The sequence below is a fragment of the Echeneis naucrates genome, chromosome 16, assembly GCF_900963305.1.
Source record: "Echeneis naucrates chromosome 16, fEcheNa1.1, whole genome shotgun sequence".
Classification (NCBI taxonomy): domain Eukaryota; kingdom Metazoa; phylum Chordata; class Actinopteri; order Carangiformes; family Echeneidae; genus Echeneis; species Echeneis naucrates.
Window position 1 is genome coordinate 16,941,900 of NC_042526.1, and position 21,953 is coordinate 16,963,852.

Below are 21,953 nucleotides of genomic sequence, written 5' to 3' on the forward strand. Positions count from 1 at the left end.
TCCCACACTTTATAGTTTGGTAATTCTCTCTCAGCCAGCAGTCCTTGGGATTTGCATCAATGTCAAGCACTGGCACACGGTAGGCTGCTGGAGAGCGTGAGTGGGTGTGGCTCCTGTCTCCTAACATCTTAACTGCTGCCTCGTGGTTGGCTAAACAGGGTAAAGCCAACGTGTTCATGTAAATATAAATCTGCTATCATATTGGTAAGGATTACAAAACTTAATTCTTTTACTTCCCGATAGCAGAGACTGCAACCGGTGCAGCTATGATAAACTTAGTATTCAGTTTCAGAGATTACTGTAATTGATGCCAAGCACTCACATATTAAACTGCTGGAATATGACTCTTGGTTCATTTTCTTTCTTGGTGGTCGCAATAGTAAATATGCATTTTCAGTTGGCAACAGAAGTCTTTTTGCAGATGTTTCTAAAGGTTGCACTTTGTCTGAGCCTCCCAAATCCAGGCCTGATCAGAAGGATCCAGTAAGAGCAGGATGTTACTGTCTGAAACAGTGAGCTTTTCCCCACTGAGGTGTCAGCTGCTCTCTCTTAGAACTCAGAGACACAGGGGAATGACACACATGCACACACACACACACACACACACACACACACACACACACACACTTCACAATTGTATCCTGCAGTCACCTACACACCCTCTTGATCGGAGAAAATAATCAGCGTTCAGAAGCATTTTTGCCTCATTGCTTATTCATCGTGTCATCATGTCTTTTTCATGCCACAGCTTATAATCTCTGTCTGTTTTAATGAGTAATTGGGCCTAATTGTACGTTTGCGTTGATGGTGTAAAAGGCAGACTGAACTGAGAAAGACATTCTCAGCAAGAATTCTCTTCTCTCGGAATTTTCCTGTGCTACTAATTCACAGCAAATGCAGGATGAAAGGTTGCTGGATTATGCTCACTCAAAGTTAGCATTTCCAGTTCTGGCTTGTAATAATATTATATATGCTGACAGCAGATGAATGTGTCAGTTTAGCACCTGAGTGAGCATATCTCTGTCATAATTACTGTGATGTTTCGATTTGGAATAAAGCAGGGGCTTATTATTCTGCATGGATGCCTGAAAGAGAATTTGTGTGGATGAAAGGATTAGATTAATGATAAACCAGCAACGAAGCATTAGAGGTGTGTGTCAGTGAACACCACATGACATAATGAAATTTTAAGACAGGTCCTCATAGGGGGAATGCATCCTTCTCGTCCGTATGTATTTGTCTAATGTTACATCTGATCCCAGCTGTCATGTTTTTGATGAAATTGGCCCAGGGCTGCCAGACCGATGCTGAGCTCTAACACCTTGATAATCGTTTTTTGTAGGTCTGACCCAGCTTGTTGTTACTAACCATGGTCTTGTTTGTTTGTTTGCTTGCTTGTTTGATTTCAGACGAAGCCACAGGTTATGGGCCAGTGTTTGAAGAGCAGCCGGTGGATACCATCTACCCCGAGGAGTCGCTAGAGGCCAAAATCAGTCTGAACTGCCGGGCTCGAGCCAATCCACCTGCCAAATACAAGTAACATATGTTCACCATGAACCCAGTCTCATTACTACCCACTGGTGCTCTGTGTGCACATGTGTGTTTCAGGCTACCTTCATAGCTGCACTCCCCATAGTTTTATGGTCCGCCTTCCATTGGCAAGGTCACAAGGGTGATTACTTTAACCTTGAATCAGTTCCAAGGTTTAATATATGTGTATGTGCGTGACCTTCCAGCAGCACCGAAAAAACTCTGGACAATTTTTCATCATCCGGTTAACAAGTTTGTTTTCCTTGCACCAGGTCCAGAAAGGGACATGCCAGAAAAACCTAATAGCAAATGGGATGCTCCTGCAGCCGTAGCATAAACAGCATTGCTGTCATGTCTTCACCTCATTTCGCGGCGCAAAATTTTAAGCAGTTTGCATCCATTTCAATTTAGATGTAAATGTATGTAAATGATATTGCTCAGCATCCCCCAAATCAGTTTTACTGTCAGAGTGCCCAGAATTAGATATCAGAGGGAGAGGAATTAGCTTTGACCATTGCTGGTATTAAGTATTAAAGAGGGTTCAGCCACAGTCCAGTCTGTTACGCCTTTCGAAACATGACATTTGTTATTGCCTCTACATAGAACAGTTTCCAGTTTGTGGAGCATGTTAAATTCTTTCTGTTGCCTCAGAGGTGTGTAGTGAGGCAGAGCCAAAACTGTAACCTAAACTACACTGTGTATTTTGTGCAGTATATTAGGGCCAAATGTTAGCTGTTTAACCTGTTGAATAAAACCATCATGCGATCAAAACACTGCATGTCCGTGCATCAAATAACTCACTCTACCTGGCTGTGATTCTACATGTAGAACAAACTATTTGTCAGCAAGCTCGCGGTGATGTATCATACATTGACACCGACTGTATCCATTGCTTTCTGTGTAGATGGAAACTGAACAACATTATTATAGATCTGGAGGAAGAGGGCAGCCACTACAGTCTAGTAGGAGGCAACTTGGTCATCAGCAAGCCCATCAAAAACACACATGAAGGAAATTACTCCTGCATGGCTTCCAACAAGTTCGGCACAGTCATCAGCCGAGTGGGCTCGGTCCAGTTTGGATGTAAGTGGTCAGACGAGCACTCCAGTTCGGCCTACACTCATTTACTGTACAGTACAGTGCAGGCTTGGCACACAGCTGCCCAGAGCTGTGCTTTCATGCCTATTAAGCGCACTGAAATTGCAAGGGCAGCTGGGATAAATCATAAGTGGTGTGGAAAGTGCAATTTGTGAATGGTCTAACTTCTTAATACCAGTGTGGCTAATGTACTTTTCTATTAGAAACCCCAGCTCATTTCAAAAGATAAACTTTATGCACTCTCTAAAACTTAAGTTTAGGTGAATTTAACCACATAAATGTGAATAATGACAGCAGATTCTGTGCAGATTTCAGTCAGTCTGAGAGCGCCTTACAATTAATTTTGTTCTCTGCCTGTTTTAGACCTTGATCTTTTCTCATTAGAGGAGAGGGAGACGGTGAAAGTCAAAGAAGGACAGGGGGCAGTGCTGCTCTGCGCTCCGCCACCACATTATCCAGGTACAACAAATGATCACTGAGTGTCCATCTGCTGAAGTATTCCTATATTCAGTCATCATTCAGCATCATCGTGGGTTCATTATGTGGGTTTTCTTTCAAGTTGCTGTCACAAGTAACTCTGATTCTACATATGTATAATAATTGTATAGTATAATAATTGTTGTTGCACCGTTGCACCGTTCTGTACCGTAACAGTATTCCATGCACATTTTTATCAGACTAATCAACCAAATTCGTCAAATAGCGAAATGAAACAAAGACATTTTGTCCTGTGTTAGCTTAAGATTGAATTGCCCTACTTAATGTCCTCCAAGGTACAAAAATAATGACTGTCTCATTCGCTATCCGTTATTAACCCTAACCCTCCCCCCGCCTTTTCTGAGCCGGATTTGTACTTACACATGGATGTAAAAAAAAAAAAAAAAAAAAAAACTGGAATGCAATATATAATATTTATTAAATTAATTTAATTCATGAAGGTTGTTTTTTGTTTTCTCTTCTCACACTGGCCTGTAAATGGCCTCATTTCATTTATCTCATTTTTTATGTCATAGGCTTGGAAGATAATTAAATAAAACTTTTTTTTGTTGTTATTTGGCCAAAGCTGTCAACCCAGGAAATTGTACAGATATTTTTTAATGTTCATGCAAATGCAAATCCATCAATAACCTTCTCTAAAAGCATCCTTAACGCTCCCTGCACAGCATCAGAATTGCTTCAACAAGCCAATGTGCTTGCAGTCGCTCCCTATTATGCCTCTCAGCTAAAAGAATTAAGATTTCATTGGAAAGGTCAACAGATGCTTGAATAACACATTTCCCTCAGTGCTGAAGGATGGTGCTATTTTTATTTTTCATAAATTCAGAATTCAAAGTGAGCTAGCTCACACATCTAATCCCCCCCGACTCTTTTCAACACTGTAGCTATGTGTCCAGAGCCTTGATTGATGGGTGGTGTTTTGTCGCGTCTCTTTCTGTGCAGCTGAGCTGTCATTCCGTTGGATCCTCAATGAATTCCCCACTTTTATCCCGCTGGACAAGAGGCGTTTTGTCTCCCAGACAAATGGTAACCTTTATATCTCCAAAGTGGACTCCTCAGACACCGGAAACTACTCCTGCATTGCATCCAGCGCGTCCATTTCCAAGAGCGTTTTCTCCAACTACATCCCACTAATGCCTCAGGCTGAACGTTAGTACTTCGTTTCCTATCACCCATTCCCAGTTGTTTTTTTCTGACCTTTGCATAAATGATAATCATTATTGATGCATTTGTTTAAGGTTTGTGGGTTTCTTCGTCTTACAACTAGTGAGCTGATATGATGTATTGATTTGCCTGTATTTGTCTTATGTTCAGGATAACAATCAAATACAATAGAGAGATGGAATACATGTCCCTAAAATGATGTCCAGTAATTGTAATTGTTAGTCTAGCAGAAGTTTCTTAAAGAGATGAGTTTTAAAGATTAAGGAGGTTGTAGCCAGGAAGAGTTGTTGTCTGCTTTCATTCAATAATACTCTTTTTTTTTTTTCTCCTGTACCCACTGCAAAATCAAGTAATAATAATTATGTGATATTATCGTGCCGCTTGGTGTTTCTTCTATGAAACTTACACTAACAAATTAGCAGGGAAACTGAACTTGCTTTAAGACAGAGCATATTATGAAAGATGAACTAGAACACAAACAGCCTCAGAGACAAAGACCATAAGCTTAAGCAATGTGATTACGTCTGTTAATGTTCTATGTATTTGTGGAGCCTAATGCAATAGTTAATAAGATAAATCTAGGCAGCTTTTTGCATCAATATCCTGCAGGACCTACCGGGAATCTATCACATGTTTACTTTCATAGTCATCTAACTTTGCACTCACTTCACCTGTGGCAAATGCATCTTAAATAGTAGAGCACAACTAGGATGTAGCGTTCTACTACAGAGGTTAGGATCTAAGCTTAATAGCTGTTTGGGCTTTCTCATGCCTATTTGTATTATGAAATGGCTTCTGGGTATGATGTAGCCTGCATTCAACTATTTTTTTTTGTGTGTGTGTGGGAGTGAATATCTTTGCATACTGCCAAAAATTTTAAAATTCCCCACATATGAGATATGCTGATCATGTGTTTCAGCATGTGAAAACTAGCTGGTTGAAGAGACCAGGATTAGCCTTACTGATACTGCTGATACTGTATAGTTATCTAATACTGTCATGTAGGCAACACAACACAAAGCATATATGTCATTATTTCTCCCATCTGCTGCTTAAACTGGAACCATGAAAAAAATTTAAACGCTCTGGTAAATGAACTGAACCATGTTCATCTTCACCTGCTGTGGTAACTTAGTTGGTACAGTCATGACAGACTGACTGAGACGTGAAGAAATCAAAGATCCACTTTGATCTGCACAGACTAATGTGAACTCTGGAGTCTAATAGGCAAGAGACAAAATCAAGTGTTAAATCAGCAAACTTTCACACTGAGACTGTGATAGAAAAAGTTCACAAAGCTGCTACATGCACTTTTACGTCCTGTCTTAATATCAGCCCAACAAATCGAAGGCTGGCACCATAGAAAACTTGGATGGAATCAAATTAAGTTTATTTATAAAGCGCCAAATCATAACAAAGTTACATCAAGGCACTTAACACCTAGAGCAGGTCTAGACCAAACTCTTTATGGAGTTGTTAAAAAGACCCAACATATCCCTGGATCCTGTTAAGATTAAAATCTTGGTGTTACTTTAAACCCCTGTTTATTTCTGGATTGGCAACTAGCAGGGAATTTATCCTCTGAATCACAATTCTCTCCTGTTGCTATTTCCTCAGGTCCCATCAGAAAATACCCAGCTGACCTCAATGTCAAGTTCCCAGACACCACTACTCTGGTGGGGCAGAATGTCACCTTGGAATGTTTCGCTTTGGGGAAGTAAGTAAAACCAAACCTTTATGAAGGTCCAAGCAGGAGCTTGAATGTGTTATTCTTTTGGCATGAAATAAGGCAATTTAAACTATGCAGCACATATTATTATTATTATTATTAAAAATAATAGGGATCACTCAATTATCTTAATTTACCCTCCATGGGTGTGAAAATTGCCTTTACATTAGTTTAAACTTCGAATCACCACAAAGTCACAGCACTAAAAAATTGGAACGATTGTCTCACAGGGGTAATGACTTGAATGCTGTGGCACATACGTATGTGTTACAAGTAATGCCTCCCTTTTGTCTTATTTTTGTCTCCCTCTCAGCCCCGTCCCTGAAATCCACTGGAAGAAGTTAGACGGGCCGATGCCACCTAATCACGAGGTGGCAGGGTCTCACCTGCACCTGTTCAATGTGCAGTTTGAAGATGGCGGCACCTATCGGTGTGAGGCCGTGAACTCGAAAGGAAAGGACTACCACACTGCACGTGTGTCTGTAGAGGGTGAGAAACTTTCCAAACATTCCTTGTAGTTTTGAATAGTCTTTATGAGCTTTATTAAGTCTCTGCAAGGCACTCTGGGGGATACAGTCACCACCTATTTTCTTATCATTCCTTAACACACTTTCTTAGGTTTAATACCTGTGGTATCACTCCATATGAGCTTTTGAGGTATTCACACAGTCAGTCTTTGTAATTTTTTCATTTTACTGTAAACGCTGTAACTCTGAGTTTTCTCATTTGCAGCTTTTCCTGAGTGGGTGCAGCACATCAGCAGTGTAGAGAAAGACCTCGGCAGCGAGTACACAATGACCTGCGTAGCCAGTGGCAAGCCTAAACCACGCATCCGCTGGCTGAAAAATGGAGACCCGGTAATATTCCTGATTTTTTTTTCTTTTTCTTTTTGTCCTATAAGTGAGTAATTTAGCTGTATATTACTCAGAGCCCCATCACGTTTCCAAGAACTGCTCAATGTGCATCCCAGGGTTGTTACAGTAGCGAAGTGGTGACAGGAAGCTGGCACTGCAGGTTCACTCCATGTCAGGAGAAAGTATGTGTTGTTGTTGACTGTGTGCCAGTCAGCATGGGTTGTGTAACCCTCCATAGAAACAACTGTCATCAGGTCTAAAGAAATTACCCAAGAGAGTTGCAGCTCCTGACAGGAGAGTGGGGGAGGTTGTTCTCATTATGAATTAATGAAATCATGAAATCTGCTCTCATTCAAATGAGCTGATCTGTGACTCTGCACATGTCAACAATGGACAGCTTCATTTGTATTCTGTGATTAGTAATAGAAGTGAATTCTTTCAAAAGGGTGAAATGCAGAATAATCATATGTTAATGCTACATTTCCCACAGCTTGACAGGACGGAGATGAAGTTCAGCAGCTTGACATTTGATGATTCAGGGATGTATCAGTGCATAGCAGAGAATCACCATGGAGTCATCTATGCCAATGCAGAGTTACGTGTCTTTGGTGAGTCAAACTTTGGCAGCAACTACAGCTCAAGTAGTTCTATAGAAGATGTAAAGGTCACATGATGGAGCTCATTAGAACGTGTGCAGTGCTATTTCAGAGCTTGCTGAGAAAAACAACTTTTAAATTGTGGGGTAATAAAAAAAAAAATTACATTGTGCACATGCACGTACTCCCGTTTATGAATTCTAAATGTGTCATAAATGTATGCATGCCGACAATTAATACACATTCTACGAGGTTTGTGATAAATAATCAGGGGCCGTCTCTCCTCAGCCTGTGCTCCCACGTTTGCATACAACCCAGTAAAGAGAGTCCTGGCAGCTAAAAATGGCCGTGTGGTAATTGAATGTCGACCCAAAGCAGCCCCGAAGCCTACCTTCTCCTGGAGCAAAGACACTGAGCTGCTCTCCAACTCTACCAGGTGAGCCGTCTCTTGATAAGACGGGACACTTCCCTTTGTCCTCTGATCTTCACATATTGGCTAACTTCATCATGAAAATCATGCTTTTTTTTTTTTTGTTGTTGTTGTTAATAGCGTTAATATCGAACTGTTTTCTGTGACCGTGAGCTAAATCTGGATTACATTAGACACAAATATATGGAGCTGAAATGTGTCTCAATTAGCGGGATACATACAGTATAGTTATTTAGTGGAGCTAAATATGCTATGCATCTTCTATACCAATCTTAAGGGTTTCATTTGTCACTGATATTAAGCTCATTCTCAAGCACATCATCCTTGCCAGATAGGATGTGTAAACTCCTGCCTTGTGCTCCTGACTGGAGAAAAAAAAAAGGCTAATGTTGAAGCTTTCAGAGACCAAAACTCCCCCCCCCCACACACACACACACCCCCATTAACCACTTTGGGACCTTCAGCGAGATTGAGCAGTAGTCAAATTACTATTCAGCATATGCCTCCTTTTGCTTTCTGTCTGTGTGTAGGAAAGAGCAGTGATTGGCCAGCTTGGCATGATACTTTTTTATCATGCATGAATATGAAATATGCAGTGAAAAATTTGTCAAACATTGTTGCCTTCGCCTTCAGCTTAAGTTAATGTTAATGAGTAATACCAAGCTCACTTATCCCCCCACCCCTAAAACCATATATCCATTAGGGACCTGGCAGACATTCAGAGCTCTTTCATAACTTTACATCATCTGCATATTCACAGAATAACGTTTGCTGGACTTTTGACCTTCATATTGTGCTGAATATTTTATACCATGTCGTTCTGTCTCCTCAGTGTTTAAGAAATTAATTCTGCGTCTCCTCAGGGTGTTCATCTGGGAGGACGGGAGCCTGGAGATCCTCAATGTAACACGAGCAGATGAAGGGAGGTATACCTGCTTCGCTGAGAATGACCGGGGCAAGGCCAACAGCACCGGCTCTCTGTTAGTAACAGGCAAGTTCCAGCTAATGAACAACTATCTTTTTTTTTTTCCTGGTCCTCCCAGGACAGTTGGTTTTGCTCTGACTGATGTCAACCTTGACCGGCAATCATTCCTGTCACTCAGTCCCACTGAACCTTGCTGACCTCCAAATGTCTGTGGTTGTTAAATTATGTCCCTGTGAGTGGAGTGACAGCGTACACGCTATTGGCAGATATTCTTTCCTTCAGGGCAAAGGCAGGAGGGGACCGCTTCAGATAAGATGTGATGAGACGTGAGGTTATTCCTCACCACTGTTCAATGAAAAAGGAGAGGAGTTAGGTTATGAACACGCCAACATAGTTTGACTAAATAGCAGATAATAACAGTGGGTCATCTTTTCAGACATGTAATCATAGCTAAAAAATTTTTGAGGACGTACAGCTCTTTTCTGCCCTCTCCTGGACATTTGTGTGTACTGTCCCATACATACAGTAACAGAGTACACTCAGATCTGTCTACAATGTTTCATTAGGTTTTTTGGCTTTTATTTTTCTCTAACCTAGAAAGACAAAAATATGAGACTGGTCAGAGGCTTCACTGACGTTTCACTCATCAACCCTGACCTCTTCCTGTTTTTTTTTTCCACAGAGTCCACAAAGATCACATTGTTGCCGTCCAACACTGACGTTAAAGTGGGTGAGAATGCCTGGATGCAGTGTGGTGCGTCACATGACCCCTCTTTGGACATCACTTTCATCTGGTCTCTGGATGGAAGAGTCATTGACCTACACAAGGATAGCCAGCATTATGAACGTACCCCGGTAAGACGTCAGTCAGTGTTTTTGAAGAGAAATGAACCCAAATAATCTAAGTTTAATGCAGTAACCGCATCGTAGCTGTGGTCTGGACTTTAGCCACATGAAATCATATTTGAGGTCAGGTTGGTGCTTATAGTATTTACACTTGGAATCTCTGAAATGGAAAAGTTAACTTAACTTAATATGATTCATTCCCTGAGTGGAATAGAGCATTGTACATCATCTAAATGCAAATTCCTGCAAACAGCTATTATTTTTGACCTACCCTGGTTGGTAGTTTGGTTGGTTGGTTAGCATTTTTTATTGGTCACACACCAAATTATTACTATGATTAATGACTCCCCATTTTTTCCCCGTTCTAAAAACCGGTTCCAGTTTAACTTAACCATGTTTGTGGGTAATGATATAAAACCAGTTTGAGTTAAATGCTGTTGTGCAATAAATATAAAAGAAAGTACATTTCGGTAGTATTTTTCCACTCATTCAGTGAGAGTGCTTTCTGAAACAAGCACTGTGTGGAGGCAAGAGGTGAAAATCCAACAGCTAAGGCTCATTGCCAGTTCATATGTCTATCCTTCTGATCTTGCAGGTGATTGAAATTATGATTCACTTCTTTCCCAATGAGTTTTAGACTGAGGGAGGGAATATCTAACGCACACCAGGAGCTCTTTGCCTCATGATGAATCATGTTTTGTTCACTCCTAAATGAGCTGCTGTCTTCTTTGTTGTTTTACTTAGAATGGGAGCTCAAATGGTGAGCTGCTGATTAAAAACGTCCAGCTGAAGCACGCCGGGCGCTACAACTGCACTGCACAGACCCCTGTTGACAACATCACGGCCTCTGCCCACCTAGTCGTCAGGGGTGAGTCATGACTGGTTGAGTTACACATATCATGCAGCCATTAATGTAAATGTCTTAAAAGCCTGCACACTTATTTCTGACAAAATTCTATGAGTTTGGGTTATTTGAAGTTTTTGGTTTCAAATATCCATGAACTGAAATTTTCTTCAACTTAAATTCTCAGAATATTAATACACAGCTGGCTAATTATGTGAAAGAGAAAAAAAAGAGAAACAGACATGAAGAAATGGTACGAATTTGTTTGAAGAGAAGTAAATCACTTCAGAATAACCAGACCGAGGCCTGTTTTGCCAGATGATCTGTCAGACCCAAGGACTGCTTGTGAAAGGGCGATGGAAGGAAGTGAATTATGTCCTAATGCAGGAGACGGAGACGTACAGAGAAAACTGTTTACCACCATCTAGAAGAGGACGGACTAACACGTTAGGCAGTCTCTTTAAAAAGATGTTGCATTTAGATACCAATAGCTGCATACATTTATAATAGCTCGTATTTACCCAAAACATCTAGTGGGGCAACTGGCAAAAAAGACTTGAGATTGACTGCACATATTTATATGAAGGCTTTTCCTAATAACAAGCTGTTGCTGTGTTTGCTTGCGTCGACACAGCAGTCAGCTTCATTAAAATGAAAAGACAATCAACACTTCTGTTCCATTAAGAAGTGTTACGAACCGTGTCAGCTCCCACTTGCCTTCATTATGACTGAATAAAGTAGCACTTTTTTTGTAGAGTGGCGAGAGCATCACAGCAACTAGTGTTTTTGTAACTGTGTAATATGTTGTGGTATGTGCAGAGCATAGATTATTTCTCTCAACACAGTATTTTGATACGGTGTGCTGCTGATTTCAGCACTTGTTCTTCAGCCATATACAGATATAATCATCCCCAAAATAAACAGTCGCGCTTCCGCAGTGCTCTTTCATTTACTGTATTTCACCTCCTGGATGATTCATCCTTTTTTTTCACCCTCCACTTCCAGATGAGTGTGAGCTTGCCCTACAGCCTCTCCCTCAGGTCTTGAAAGAGGCACAGCGTTGGAGGACAAAGGGTCTCTTCAGATATGAAACCAGGAACGCTTGCAGTGATCTGGCTGCCAGTGATCCCTGTTGTCCTCTAGGCGTGCTGCCACCGCCGCTGCTTTCAGAGCAGGTGTTGACAGATGGCCAGGTTAACGTACAGCAGCTGACTGTGACGTTACCCAGAGTGGAACCAAAACAGAGGCCCTGGGCCGCTCCTAATGGAGTGCCAAATGCCAGCAGTCCATGGCGCACAGAGGGAGAGATGAAAGACAGCTATTTATCACAGCAGATGAGGATGCAGATCTGCTTCAGGAGATTGTCCAAGCTAAAAACACAGCTTTGCACCTGTAGCTTATTATTAGTGGGGATTTGAGATTGGGAAAAGAGTTGTTTTCAAATGATGGATGTGTGTGTTTTTGTAGTTAAAAGTTACAGTCTGGAACAGTGTTAAAATGCGGCTGTGTTAACTTAAGTGCCTGTGAATTAGGAGAGTTACTCATAAAATGGAATAAACTTGGTCTTAGGATATAATATGTCACTTGGCAAAAACCTAACACTGAAAGCTCATCAGTTCAAATGCACTCTGTGGTGAGTGTTTATTCATGTGACATAAAACTTAACAGATAAACTTGTACAAACAAGTGCAATATTTCATCCTTTACGTTGAATTTAAAAAACGTAATTTGTCTTTTCCTCTCTTTGAGGAAGCTTAAGGGCTGTCCAGCTTCGGCTGCCTAATCGCCTTACTTGTCTCGACTCATATTCATGACTTGGAAAAAGTAAATCCTGGCTGGTTTCTGATGCTGTGGGTTGGGAGGCAAACCCTGACGCAGTCTGGGTTTTCTATTAGAACTTTTTTATGTTTCAAGGGAAGAATCAAGACGAGCGAAAGGACCAAGAGAAACACTGGATTCAAAAGATTTTGCTTAAGCTTCACTTCATATGTGTCGATGGGCTCTAAGCGCTAATACCTTAATCCATCAGTCTTTCCTGATGTTACTTAAGACATTAAAAACAGGAGACGTAAGACCTTTGATGTGCTCTGTTTAATATACATCAAATAAATGCATAAAAAGTTAAGTTGACTCAGGCCTTTTGAGGCGAATTTCCCCATGAGCCTGAATAAAGATGAAGCTCTTCCCATAACGCCACGCTGTCTTTTCCTCATTCGTTTCCTCTGCATGAGCAAAGATCCCGTTCACTTCCTGCCTGAGGGACAAGTCAAAGTGGAGAATTCAAACTTGTGAACTGAACTCTCTACACGGCTCAGCAGGCACACTTGTGTTCATCACCCGTCAAACAACTTTAAACTGTTTTATTCTTGTCTTTAATCCAGGTCCCCCCGGTGCCCCAGGTGGGGTGCGACTGATAAACAAAACCGACAAGAGTGTGACGTTGCAGTGGAGCCGTGGAACAGACAACCACAGTCCCATCTCCAAATATACTATCCAGTACAGGGACAACTTCTCAAAGGATGTCTGGAAGAATGCCACAACGTGTGAGAACTCCGTACTAGTTGGTCAAATAAACATTGTTACCTTCATGCTGTGCTGACTCTGGAGATATGATAATTTGGGCCATGCCACATAGTGATATTTAGGCCAACATGGTAGTTAAATGTCTCATAAAAGTGGCTAAATTGTAATGCAGTCACGGCTCAAGGACTTAAATATAGGAATAAGTCCTCAAAATGGAACTTTGCTATTTTTTTAAGGATATTTTTGGTAAATTGCAGGACAGCACAACCTGCGCTGGGTAATGTTGGAATCTGTGCATTTCTCTCTAGCTCCTGCTGATGTAGAGGGCAATGCTGAAACAGCCACAGTGGTGGATTTGTTCCCCTGGACAGAATATGAGTTCCGGGTGATTGCTACCAACACTCTTGGCACAGGGGAGCCAAGCAGCCCCTCACCTAAAGACAAAACCCTGGAAGCAGGTAAGACTATGTCCTTACTGCAGGGCTAACTAACATGGGCTGAGTAATATCTATTGGGTAGAGTCAGAGAGGCTGGAAAGGTCATGGAAATGTGGTCCTACAATCTAGCTTTCCATTTTGATATTACTTCATCATAATTCTGTTATAGCACCATTTACTTATGTCAAGTATTGCTGTAGGAATGAGTCAGCAGAAATCCCATCATGCAGTGCTTCCTACAGCAGAAGCATGCTGCCAAACTCACCACACAAACCTCTACAAATGAGCACTTTGCTGAAACTTTATACTGAAATTCAATTATAAAATGGAAATCACAGACCTACAGTAACCTCTCTAAAAAAAAAAAAAACCCTCATCATTTGAGAATGAGCTATTAAATTAAAAACCAAACAAGCAGAGTTTTGCCCCTTTTCCTCCGTCATTGGCAAGATTCCCACATGGACATTAAGGTGTTGCATTTGGCTCTGGAGAAGACACTGATATTGTATTTGGATGTTTCAGTAGTGCTGCCAGGAAGAGGTTACAGCCTGTGTGGGTTGGCATTGTTTGTGTGGGTTTTTTAGCATGTGGGTTCAGAATTTTGCTCTTGCTGTCTCATTGTAGTTCCTGTGGTGGCGCCCTCGGATGTCGGTGGGGGTGGGGGGACTAGCAGGGAACTGACCATCACATGGACGGTAGGTCTGGACTTTCCACAGAGTGCGGGGGTGGAAAAATTCATTTTAAAGCACTGGGCTCCTCCACATGCTAAATCCAAATTAAGTTACAAGAGGAAAATTATTCAAACTGTGTAATTAATATCACCTTTGTATTAAGGTAGAAACAATATAAAAAAAAAAATAAAAAAAAAAACTTCACAGAGGAAGTAATATGCCAGAATAACAAAAAGCATAATTTTGACAATAGAACACTGGAGAAAAAACACACCTGTTCCAGTGAGATGCTGGCTTTAGAGGCAGACATCAAAAAAAGAGCAGATGGCTACACTCCCTTGACTCACCTTATGAAGTTGTAGAAATGTTTCATTAAGACAGCCTTTGCACTTCCCGTAATCCTGACAATTCAAATAAAAAGTAGGACAAATAAGTCCAACTAATTAAAGGACACAGAATGTTTTAGAAAAAAATCGCTTTCTAGCTTTTTAGAGATTAAAAGGAATGTATTGAAGCGCTGAAGAATAAGCATTGTTTGCAACAAAACAATCGCTATCATCAAAAATCAGTGACTGAACTAAGTTATTATCCACCATTTCCTTGCTGCAGCTAAATAAATTAAATCTCATGGGTAAATTGGTTTTTGTTTGGCTTGTGCATGGCCATGTTCAATTTCAGAGCAGCTGGAAGATGAGGTGTTTAAGGGTTAGTGATGCAGGCATGCCTCATATGGTGTGGTGATAAAGTGAGCGTGCCAGCAGTGGAAATGAGGCATGAAGACAGATTAAGAGGGACAAGCCATCAAACTGGCCCAACTCTTTGAGTGTAAATCACAGAATGCTGCATTGAACCGTATTTAGATTTCAGCTGATTACTAAGTGAGCTCATTCTCAATATTGATTTTAACTACACTATATAGCACAAGAATAAATAGATGATGCATGCTTTAATTCCAGATTTCAGATGTGTGTTGGGTGAATATTACTTTTATTTATTTAGATTAATTATTTTTCATCATTTTTGTCATCAGCCTGTCCAGCCTCAGTATTACTATGGTCCAAATTTTGGCTACATTGTGGCGTTCAAACCTCAAGACGAAAACCAGTGGAGGAGGGTGATAGTTGCTGAGCCCCAGGCCAACCGCTATGTCCACAAAGAGTCTTCCATCCCTCCCTCGACGGAGTTCCAGGTCAAAGTCAAAGCGTTTAACAGCGAAGGAGAGGGACCCTACAGCATAACAGCCACCATTTACTCTGCTCAGGATGGTGAGCACCGAAGAGATTCACAGAAATTACTCAACACTGCACTACAGATACGTGAATGTGCCAAAAAAATCTCACGACAGTGTCATAGATCACCCAGGTCTTTTTTCCTCTCTATCTCTAAGAATGAGGAATCCATCAATATGCAGACACCCAGCTATTTCAATCTGTCAGTGTCAGCTAATTATCACCAACGATGTTTTCAGTGAAGTAGGACCCGTTTAATAGGTTTTCTCATGTATAGTTGTGAGGAATTTTAATACCCATTGAAAGTGAACCCATCTTCTCCTCTCTCTCCTTCCTTGCGGGGGGATTATCGGGATCTATGTAGCATGAACCATAAAGCTCATAATTCGCTCAAAGATGCAAAGCATTTAGCCTAGTTATTAACTTCCACTGACAGACAGTTGAGATAACCACTGGCAACCCAGACATGATGAGTTACAGAGATCCCACAGTTGTCATGGCAACTTACTTTGGGAAACTCTCGCAAATGAGTGTATGATTTTCTAGCCAAGCCCGCAAAACACTCTGTCTCTGTACCTCGGGCGTGTGAGTGTGAACATTTGTATTTGCGTGCTCGCTTATTGTGCCGCTTTGTTTTGCTGCATTTGTCTGTGTTACACACAGTGACATTAACTGATGGGTTGTTGGTTTAAGGCCCAGTGTGACAATATAACATTCAAGGGTAGTTTCCAGGCAGGGACCGTTTACAAACAGCAGATAACTGGCCCATAAGTCACAGAAAAGTGTATGGCAGCCTACAGAAGGATTTCCTTTGTGTGTTGCTTACAATGATTCATTCACATTACCAAAATTATGCATAAGCACCACTGAGTGGAAAATCTCATTAGTAAAGCCAATAGACACAAATCAAGAAGCCAAGGTGGTTTATGGTTGGGGTAATGGATCCATTAGTTTGTGTGGTACATGCATATTCATGCATCAAAAATGCTGTGTTGGAGTTTTGTGTGTGCAATATAGAAATTACCTCTGAAGGGCATGTCCTCCAAATGGTTCTCTTACAGCGTTATGAGCTATTTGTCAGTGAATCTACTCCGTCTCTCCTCAGCTCCGTCTGAAGCTCCTCTAAGTGTCGACGGCAGAGCTCTCTCTGCCACAGAGGCCATTGTGTGGTGGCTGCCCCTCCTACAGACCAATATTGATGGATACCAGGTCAGTAGAAAATTTTATGGAGGCTCGCCGGGACGGAGAGAAAAAATGCTCACTGTGTGTGGTGCTCTTTGGGTCACATCATATGGCGTATGAAATTAAACAGCATTTCTGCAACACCCATTAGTAGAACTTTTGTATGTGCATGTTTCCTTTGCTTAAGCTAAAAAAAACTATTCTTATGTTGCTGTTTTTTTGATGCTACCCATCTCTCCTGTCCCTGTGTGTCCCAGGTGAAGTACTGGAGGAATCAAGAGGACAGTGAGGGTGGGGCTCAGAGGGTGGTGGTTCCTGGCACGGAGAACCACACCAGGCTGGAGGGGATGAAGCCTGACTCCCATTACCTTATTGAGGTTCGTGGCTGCAACACTGCAGGATATGGACCACCCAGCGAGCACCTCCAGATCCACACCAAGAAGCCCCGTAAGTTGTGCTTTAAAGCGGTGCAGTGTTAACCAGTGCGATCTGCACGGGAAACAGAACCAAACTATAATCTACTTATAAATAATTGTTTTTTCTACTGTTTTGCCAGCTCCGAGTCGACCCCCCAGGATATTAGGTCAAAAGTTAAAGGGCCAGTCAGTAAATATTGCCTGGGAGCACGTGGAACCGCTGGCCAACGAGGCATCGATAGATGGTTACAAAGTGAGTGGAACAATATTTTTTAATTTAGCACAGCTAATAATCTCTGCTGGGGCCCTTACATTGATACATGTACTTCCCCCTAGGTGCTGTACAGACAGCAGGGCCACTCCACAGGAACTCTATACACAACAAGTAGGCGGTACATAGACCTTCCACTGCCTGCTGAAGGGAGCTATGTGGTGGAGGTCCGGGCACACTCAGAAGGAGGAGATGGGGCTGTGGCACAAATCCACATCATGGGTAACAAACACAAGCCTCACTGTGACCTTGTCCCCTTCATTCACCTCTCTGAATGATCTAAATCTTATTTGTATTTAATGAATACATTTTTCATTTGAATTTATTCTGTACTACCGATTGAGCACTATTTTAAAGTTATTACATACATATATCAAACAGTTTAATAATGAAATTCTCTTCACCAGAGGTTTAGCTTCTCTTGAGTAAACACTGTATCCTTGTTCTGAATAAAAAAAAAAGAAAGCTGGAGGCAGAAAAGCTGTTGGAAAAGGTTCTTCATTCATTCATCTTCAACTGCTTATCTGTTTCACGGGGTTCCCATCTCACATTGGGTGAGGGTGGGGTGAGCCTGGACAGGTCACCAACAACCACATGCAAACTCCACACAGGAAGGCCCCAAGCCAGGAACTGAACTCACAACCTTCTTATTGTGGGGGCGACAGCGCTAAACGCTACACCACCGCGCTGCTCAGAGAAAAGATCGTATTGAAAATCGTATTAAGTAGCATTTTTTTAGATGAGCACATCAATTAGATTTACTGAAAGAGCGTAATCTCTAGTGAAAAATAAAAAAACCTTACGCCACCTTCACCCGGGTTAAGTTTCACATCAGTGTGATAGAAAGAAAGTCTTCAGTTATCGAATCACATTTTAAATCCATACTGCTCAGGTGACATGCTGTGACTGGTCCTGGCCTGCCTTTTGCTAGTGGGATTATACCAGGTTCAGAGTTGGCAGGAGGTAATCAGTTGTCACAGTTAGGGGGTTCCCATGGGCTTGGGTAGAGCTGTCAGTTCAGGTTTCATACCCTACATTGGAGTGCTAAAGATGGGGGACTTAACGGTTCATGACTAAAGCCTTGATAGCCCAGTGACTGGATCCTCTCATTGGCTGATGGACTGACAGGTAGGCTGAATGGATAGAGGAGGCCTTAAGCCTCTGTAATTGATCTTCATGAGTAGAGGAAACCTCTCTTGTGGTTTTCCATATCCCTTATCGTTCAGTCCAGACCTGACAGCTTGATTTCACAGACCTTGGAATTTAAACTGTGGAGGATTGCAGATACTGGGCATTGACAAATGGAGGAGCATTTAAGGTGATTTCCACACAGATGGGGTGTAATATGAAACTTCGCACACCAAATATGGTGATTAGTTTGATGGATGGGAGCAGGGAATTCATCGGACTTAGCCAAATTTGCTGCTGATTGGAGGGGAAAAAAATTGCTGTCACTCCAGTGAATGTTTTAAATGACATCTGTATGTGTTTGTCTGTCAGGTGGAGGCTTGATGGCTGCCCAGTCTCTCAACATCTTCTCCCTGCTCCTGGTGGCTCTCCTCTGCTTGAACCTCTGAATGTAGCACCATCTTTGTCTTCCCGTGAAGAAGACTCCCTATGGTTGATGCCTGTAAGGACTTTGGGACTTACCACAATCTTTTGGTTCCGCCCTGTAACCCGGGACGTCGTATTCCAACTCTTGCCCTCTGGAATATGTCTGTGGAAAAAGACAGAAATGGAAAACAATTGGAAATGGACAAAGACATCCCTTATTTATCCACAAAAAGCCTCTTTGGAGGAGTATCAAAGGAGTTCTGTCAACTTTTTAAATATGCCTTATGTAAATGACTGCACTTATCTTTCACAGTAACTTGTTTTAAAATGGATTATGACTGAAAGTGTAAGCATTGTGCTTCACACAGGTTGGCTGTTTCCCGTTTATAAAATGTAGGCTTCATTTTATCTGTGACATTTTGAAAAAATGAAAAAATGAATAAAAATTCTAACCTACAGTGCATTCCATAGTTAAAGGTAAACGAGCAGCTGTAAAGGATAAGTGTATGAGTTTATAAAAATGTCTTTGTCTTTCTTTACTTGCTGTTCAGTGGAATTTCTTATGTTTTCTTTTCTAAACAAAGCACATTCTCTGTTACAGAGATACAGTCAAAGCAAATCTCAACCTCTTACATATCTGATTTTATAACGAGCATCATAGAGAAAAAAGCCATTTATGTCATGCTGAAATAATATAACCAATAACTGATGCTCTTGTGCTATCTAATATAATGCGGATTTCACCTGCAATCAGTGCTTATTCCCTGATCATAACATGCCCTCTACGAATTATAGAGAACCACCTTAAATATTGTGTGCATGTTGACATTGTTACATAGGTGAGCTTGAAATGGTTCAAGTGTTTGGGAGTTAAGGCGCATGGGCCCATATTTGCAAAGCTGAATGTAAAGCCATGTAGAGTAAAAGGATGTGAACATATCATGCCTGCAGTTCCAAATGCAGAACTGCAGCAAAACATTTAACTGCAGTTGTTTTGATTGCTTGACACCTCTGGTTGTGTTCAGACATCTGTGCAGAGATCAGGCCTTCGTCTCAACATCTGAGCCAACACTGAAACTAATGTTGAAAACTGCTCCATGCTTGTGACCTGAACCTAAATGAGAAGTACTTTTGTTTTGACTGTATCATTAGGACCTCAGTGGTATCAGCCGGTGCTTTGTAAAGAATGTCGGCATTTGATTTCATGTAAACATTTTTCATTTCTTTCATCTTTGTTGTTTTTGGCTTTGTGTGAGTCACTATTCTTGACAGTTACGGTGAACAGTGGCAACACTCATGCTCTGCAATGTCTGATTCATCTGTGACTACTTTATATTTTCTAACAAGACAACTTGCCTAGCTCCTATAACCATAACAGTAACATAACAGTATATTTAATTTTTCATGATCTTCCATTAACAAAAAATAAGCAAAGCCATCCATGTCGGCGGTAAGAGACCATCCAAAGTTCATGATGTTTCCACTGCATTATTTTATTTTTATTAACATGTTATCAGAGATATATAAACATTATCAACGGTTTCCATTTTTGTTCATGATTATTATATCTGTTTGTCTCAATCCACCTCTGGTTGGACAGTTTAAAGGTTTATTTCCCTCAACACAAATGCTGCGTTTTGAATTCCTCTGATTCACTTCTAGTGTGACTGATGCTGGCCATGCTTCTACTATGTGACTATATCAACACCCACCACAAAGTGCTATTGCCAGCTTTCGCTTTTCATGCGATGAATCATAAAACGAGTTGCCAAATGCATGAACACCATGAACATTGACATTTCGGCCGAAAGCAGTGGCTCTACATTCTAACATGCATGACATTGGAGGCAAAGTATACGTTACTTCAGCGCAACTTCTCAGACCTCCGTGCTTCATATGAAATACATTCCATTACTGCGTGCCATACCTATATGTCAGAAACTAAGCTTAATATGTGCATTAGCTGTTCATAAGCGTCATTAAGCCAGTCATCTCATGAAATTGTTGGAGAGTTTTTAGAAGAAAAAAAAACAAAAACCTTAAACTGACTAGAGGAATCTCACTCATTAAAGTTCAGAAATGGTCCTGCAGTCTCATTCACATGATGGCTGGGATTTGGTGGCATCCCTGGTTGGCAGTGGCAGCATATGTCTGGCTCACTTCACTGCTGTGCTGGACCGGAGGGGCAAATGTCAGGGCTGAAACTGGAACCTCTCATTGGCTGGTCAAGGAACAATAAAAGTGTAGTTAACTATTAAATTACTGCTGTTTTTGTCTCTGTTTAGCAGCAACTTTGGGAAAAGCTGAGTCTGAGTTTACTGGATGCATGTGTGGGAGGGCAGCTTACTGCATGAGCGTGAGAGAACTGCGTACTGGTATTCAGATTCCTCAGTTAGTGTAGCAATGGCATGAAAATATAAGTTCTTCATCACATTATGCAAAGCAGAAGCATACAAATGTATTTCTTGGTACTTTAACTGTGGATAGTTTTAAGAATAATCCATCAACAAAAATAAAAAGAGTTGGGAAATACCAGAATAACGGAATGAAAGCAGTAATTACACTGCTTGAGGAGTGGCAACTGTTAAATACTGTTTGAAAGTTGGCTCTCTAACTAATTCCATCTTGTGAGCTCCTTAAATATTTTGGGTGTAAAATATCAGAATAGTAAACAAAACAGGGCGTCATGGCGGAATAGTGGTTAGCGCTGTTACCTCACAGCGAGAGGGTTCGATTTCCTGGCCTGGAGCCTTTCTGTGTGGAGTTCACATGCTCTTGGTATCGATATATCGGCACTTGCACGCAACGCATTTGAGTGCAGATTTCTCTATTAAAGTATCAATACTAATTAATAAAAGCTCATGTGTTACTTCCCAAACTTTTAGGGTACCTTGCTCCAGGGATTGTGCAGAAATACCCCCAGGATACAATTCATTGTTTTCAGTCACCTGACTCACGCTGACCCCTGGAGGGCAAAAAACCGGATCCAAGATGGTCTCTATAACACAGGAGACGCCAGAGAACAACAATGCAAACCAGTCAATTTCTAAATGGTTTCAAGCCACGAATGTTTAGATCGTCTCTTTAAAGAAGCAAACACAAGATATAAGGTTCAGCTGCAGGTTCGGGGCACTTGCGACCCATACACGGCACCCG

General features: G+C 41.3%; 1 protein-coding gene across 2 annotated transcripts in view; it reads left to right on the top strand.

Annotated features, from left to right (window-relative positions):
• LOC115056024 (contactin-1a-like) overlaps positions 1-21,038 on the top strand; it is a 57,867-nt gene extending 36,829 nt beyond the window's left edge. For both annotated transcript variants that reach the window (XM_029522242.1, XM_029522243.1), the window contains exons 4-24: positions 1,410-1,536; positions 2,435-2,613; positions 2,992-3,087; positions 4,069-4,275; positions 5,908-6,007; positions 6,333-6,508; positions 6,752-6,876; positions 7,364-7,481; positions 7,758-7,905; positions 8,763-8,890; positions 9,507-9,679; positions 10,415-10,538; positions 12,896-13,057; positions 13,346-13,495; positions 14,099-14,169; positions 15,176-15,410; positions 16,480-16,583; positions 16,814-17,003; positions 17,113-17,225; positions 17,309-17,465; positions 18,744-21,038. In XM_029522242.1, coding sequence (XP_029378102.1) covers positions 1,410-1,536; positions 2,435-2,613; positions 2,992-3,087; positions 4,069-4,275; positions 5,908-6,007; positions 6,333-6,508; positions 6,752-6,876; positions 7,364-7,481; positions 7,758-7,905; positions 8,763-8,890; positions 9,507-9,679; positions 10,415-10,538; positions 12,896-13,057; positions 13,346-13,495; positions 14,099-14,169; positions 15,176-15,410; positions 16,480-16,583; positions 16,814-17,003; positions 17,113-17,225; positions 17,309-17,465; positions 18,744-18,820 — 2,960 coding nt within the window. In that variant the 3' untranslated portion in view covers positions 18,821-21,038. The remainder of the gene's footprint in view (positions 1-1,409; positions 1,537-2,434; positions 2,614-2,991; positions 3,088-4,068; positions 4,276-5,907; positions 6,008-6,332; positions 6,509-6,751; positions 6,877-7,363; positions 7,482-7,757; positions 7,906-8,762; positions 8,891-9,506; positions 9,680-10,414; positions 10,539-12,895; positions 13,058-13,345; positions 13,496-14,098; positions 14,170-15,175; positions 15,411-16,479; positions 16,584-16,813; positions 17,004-17,112; positions 17,226-17,308; positions 17,466-18,743) is intronic.
• Positions 21,039-21,953: the final 915 nt, after the last annotated feature.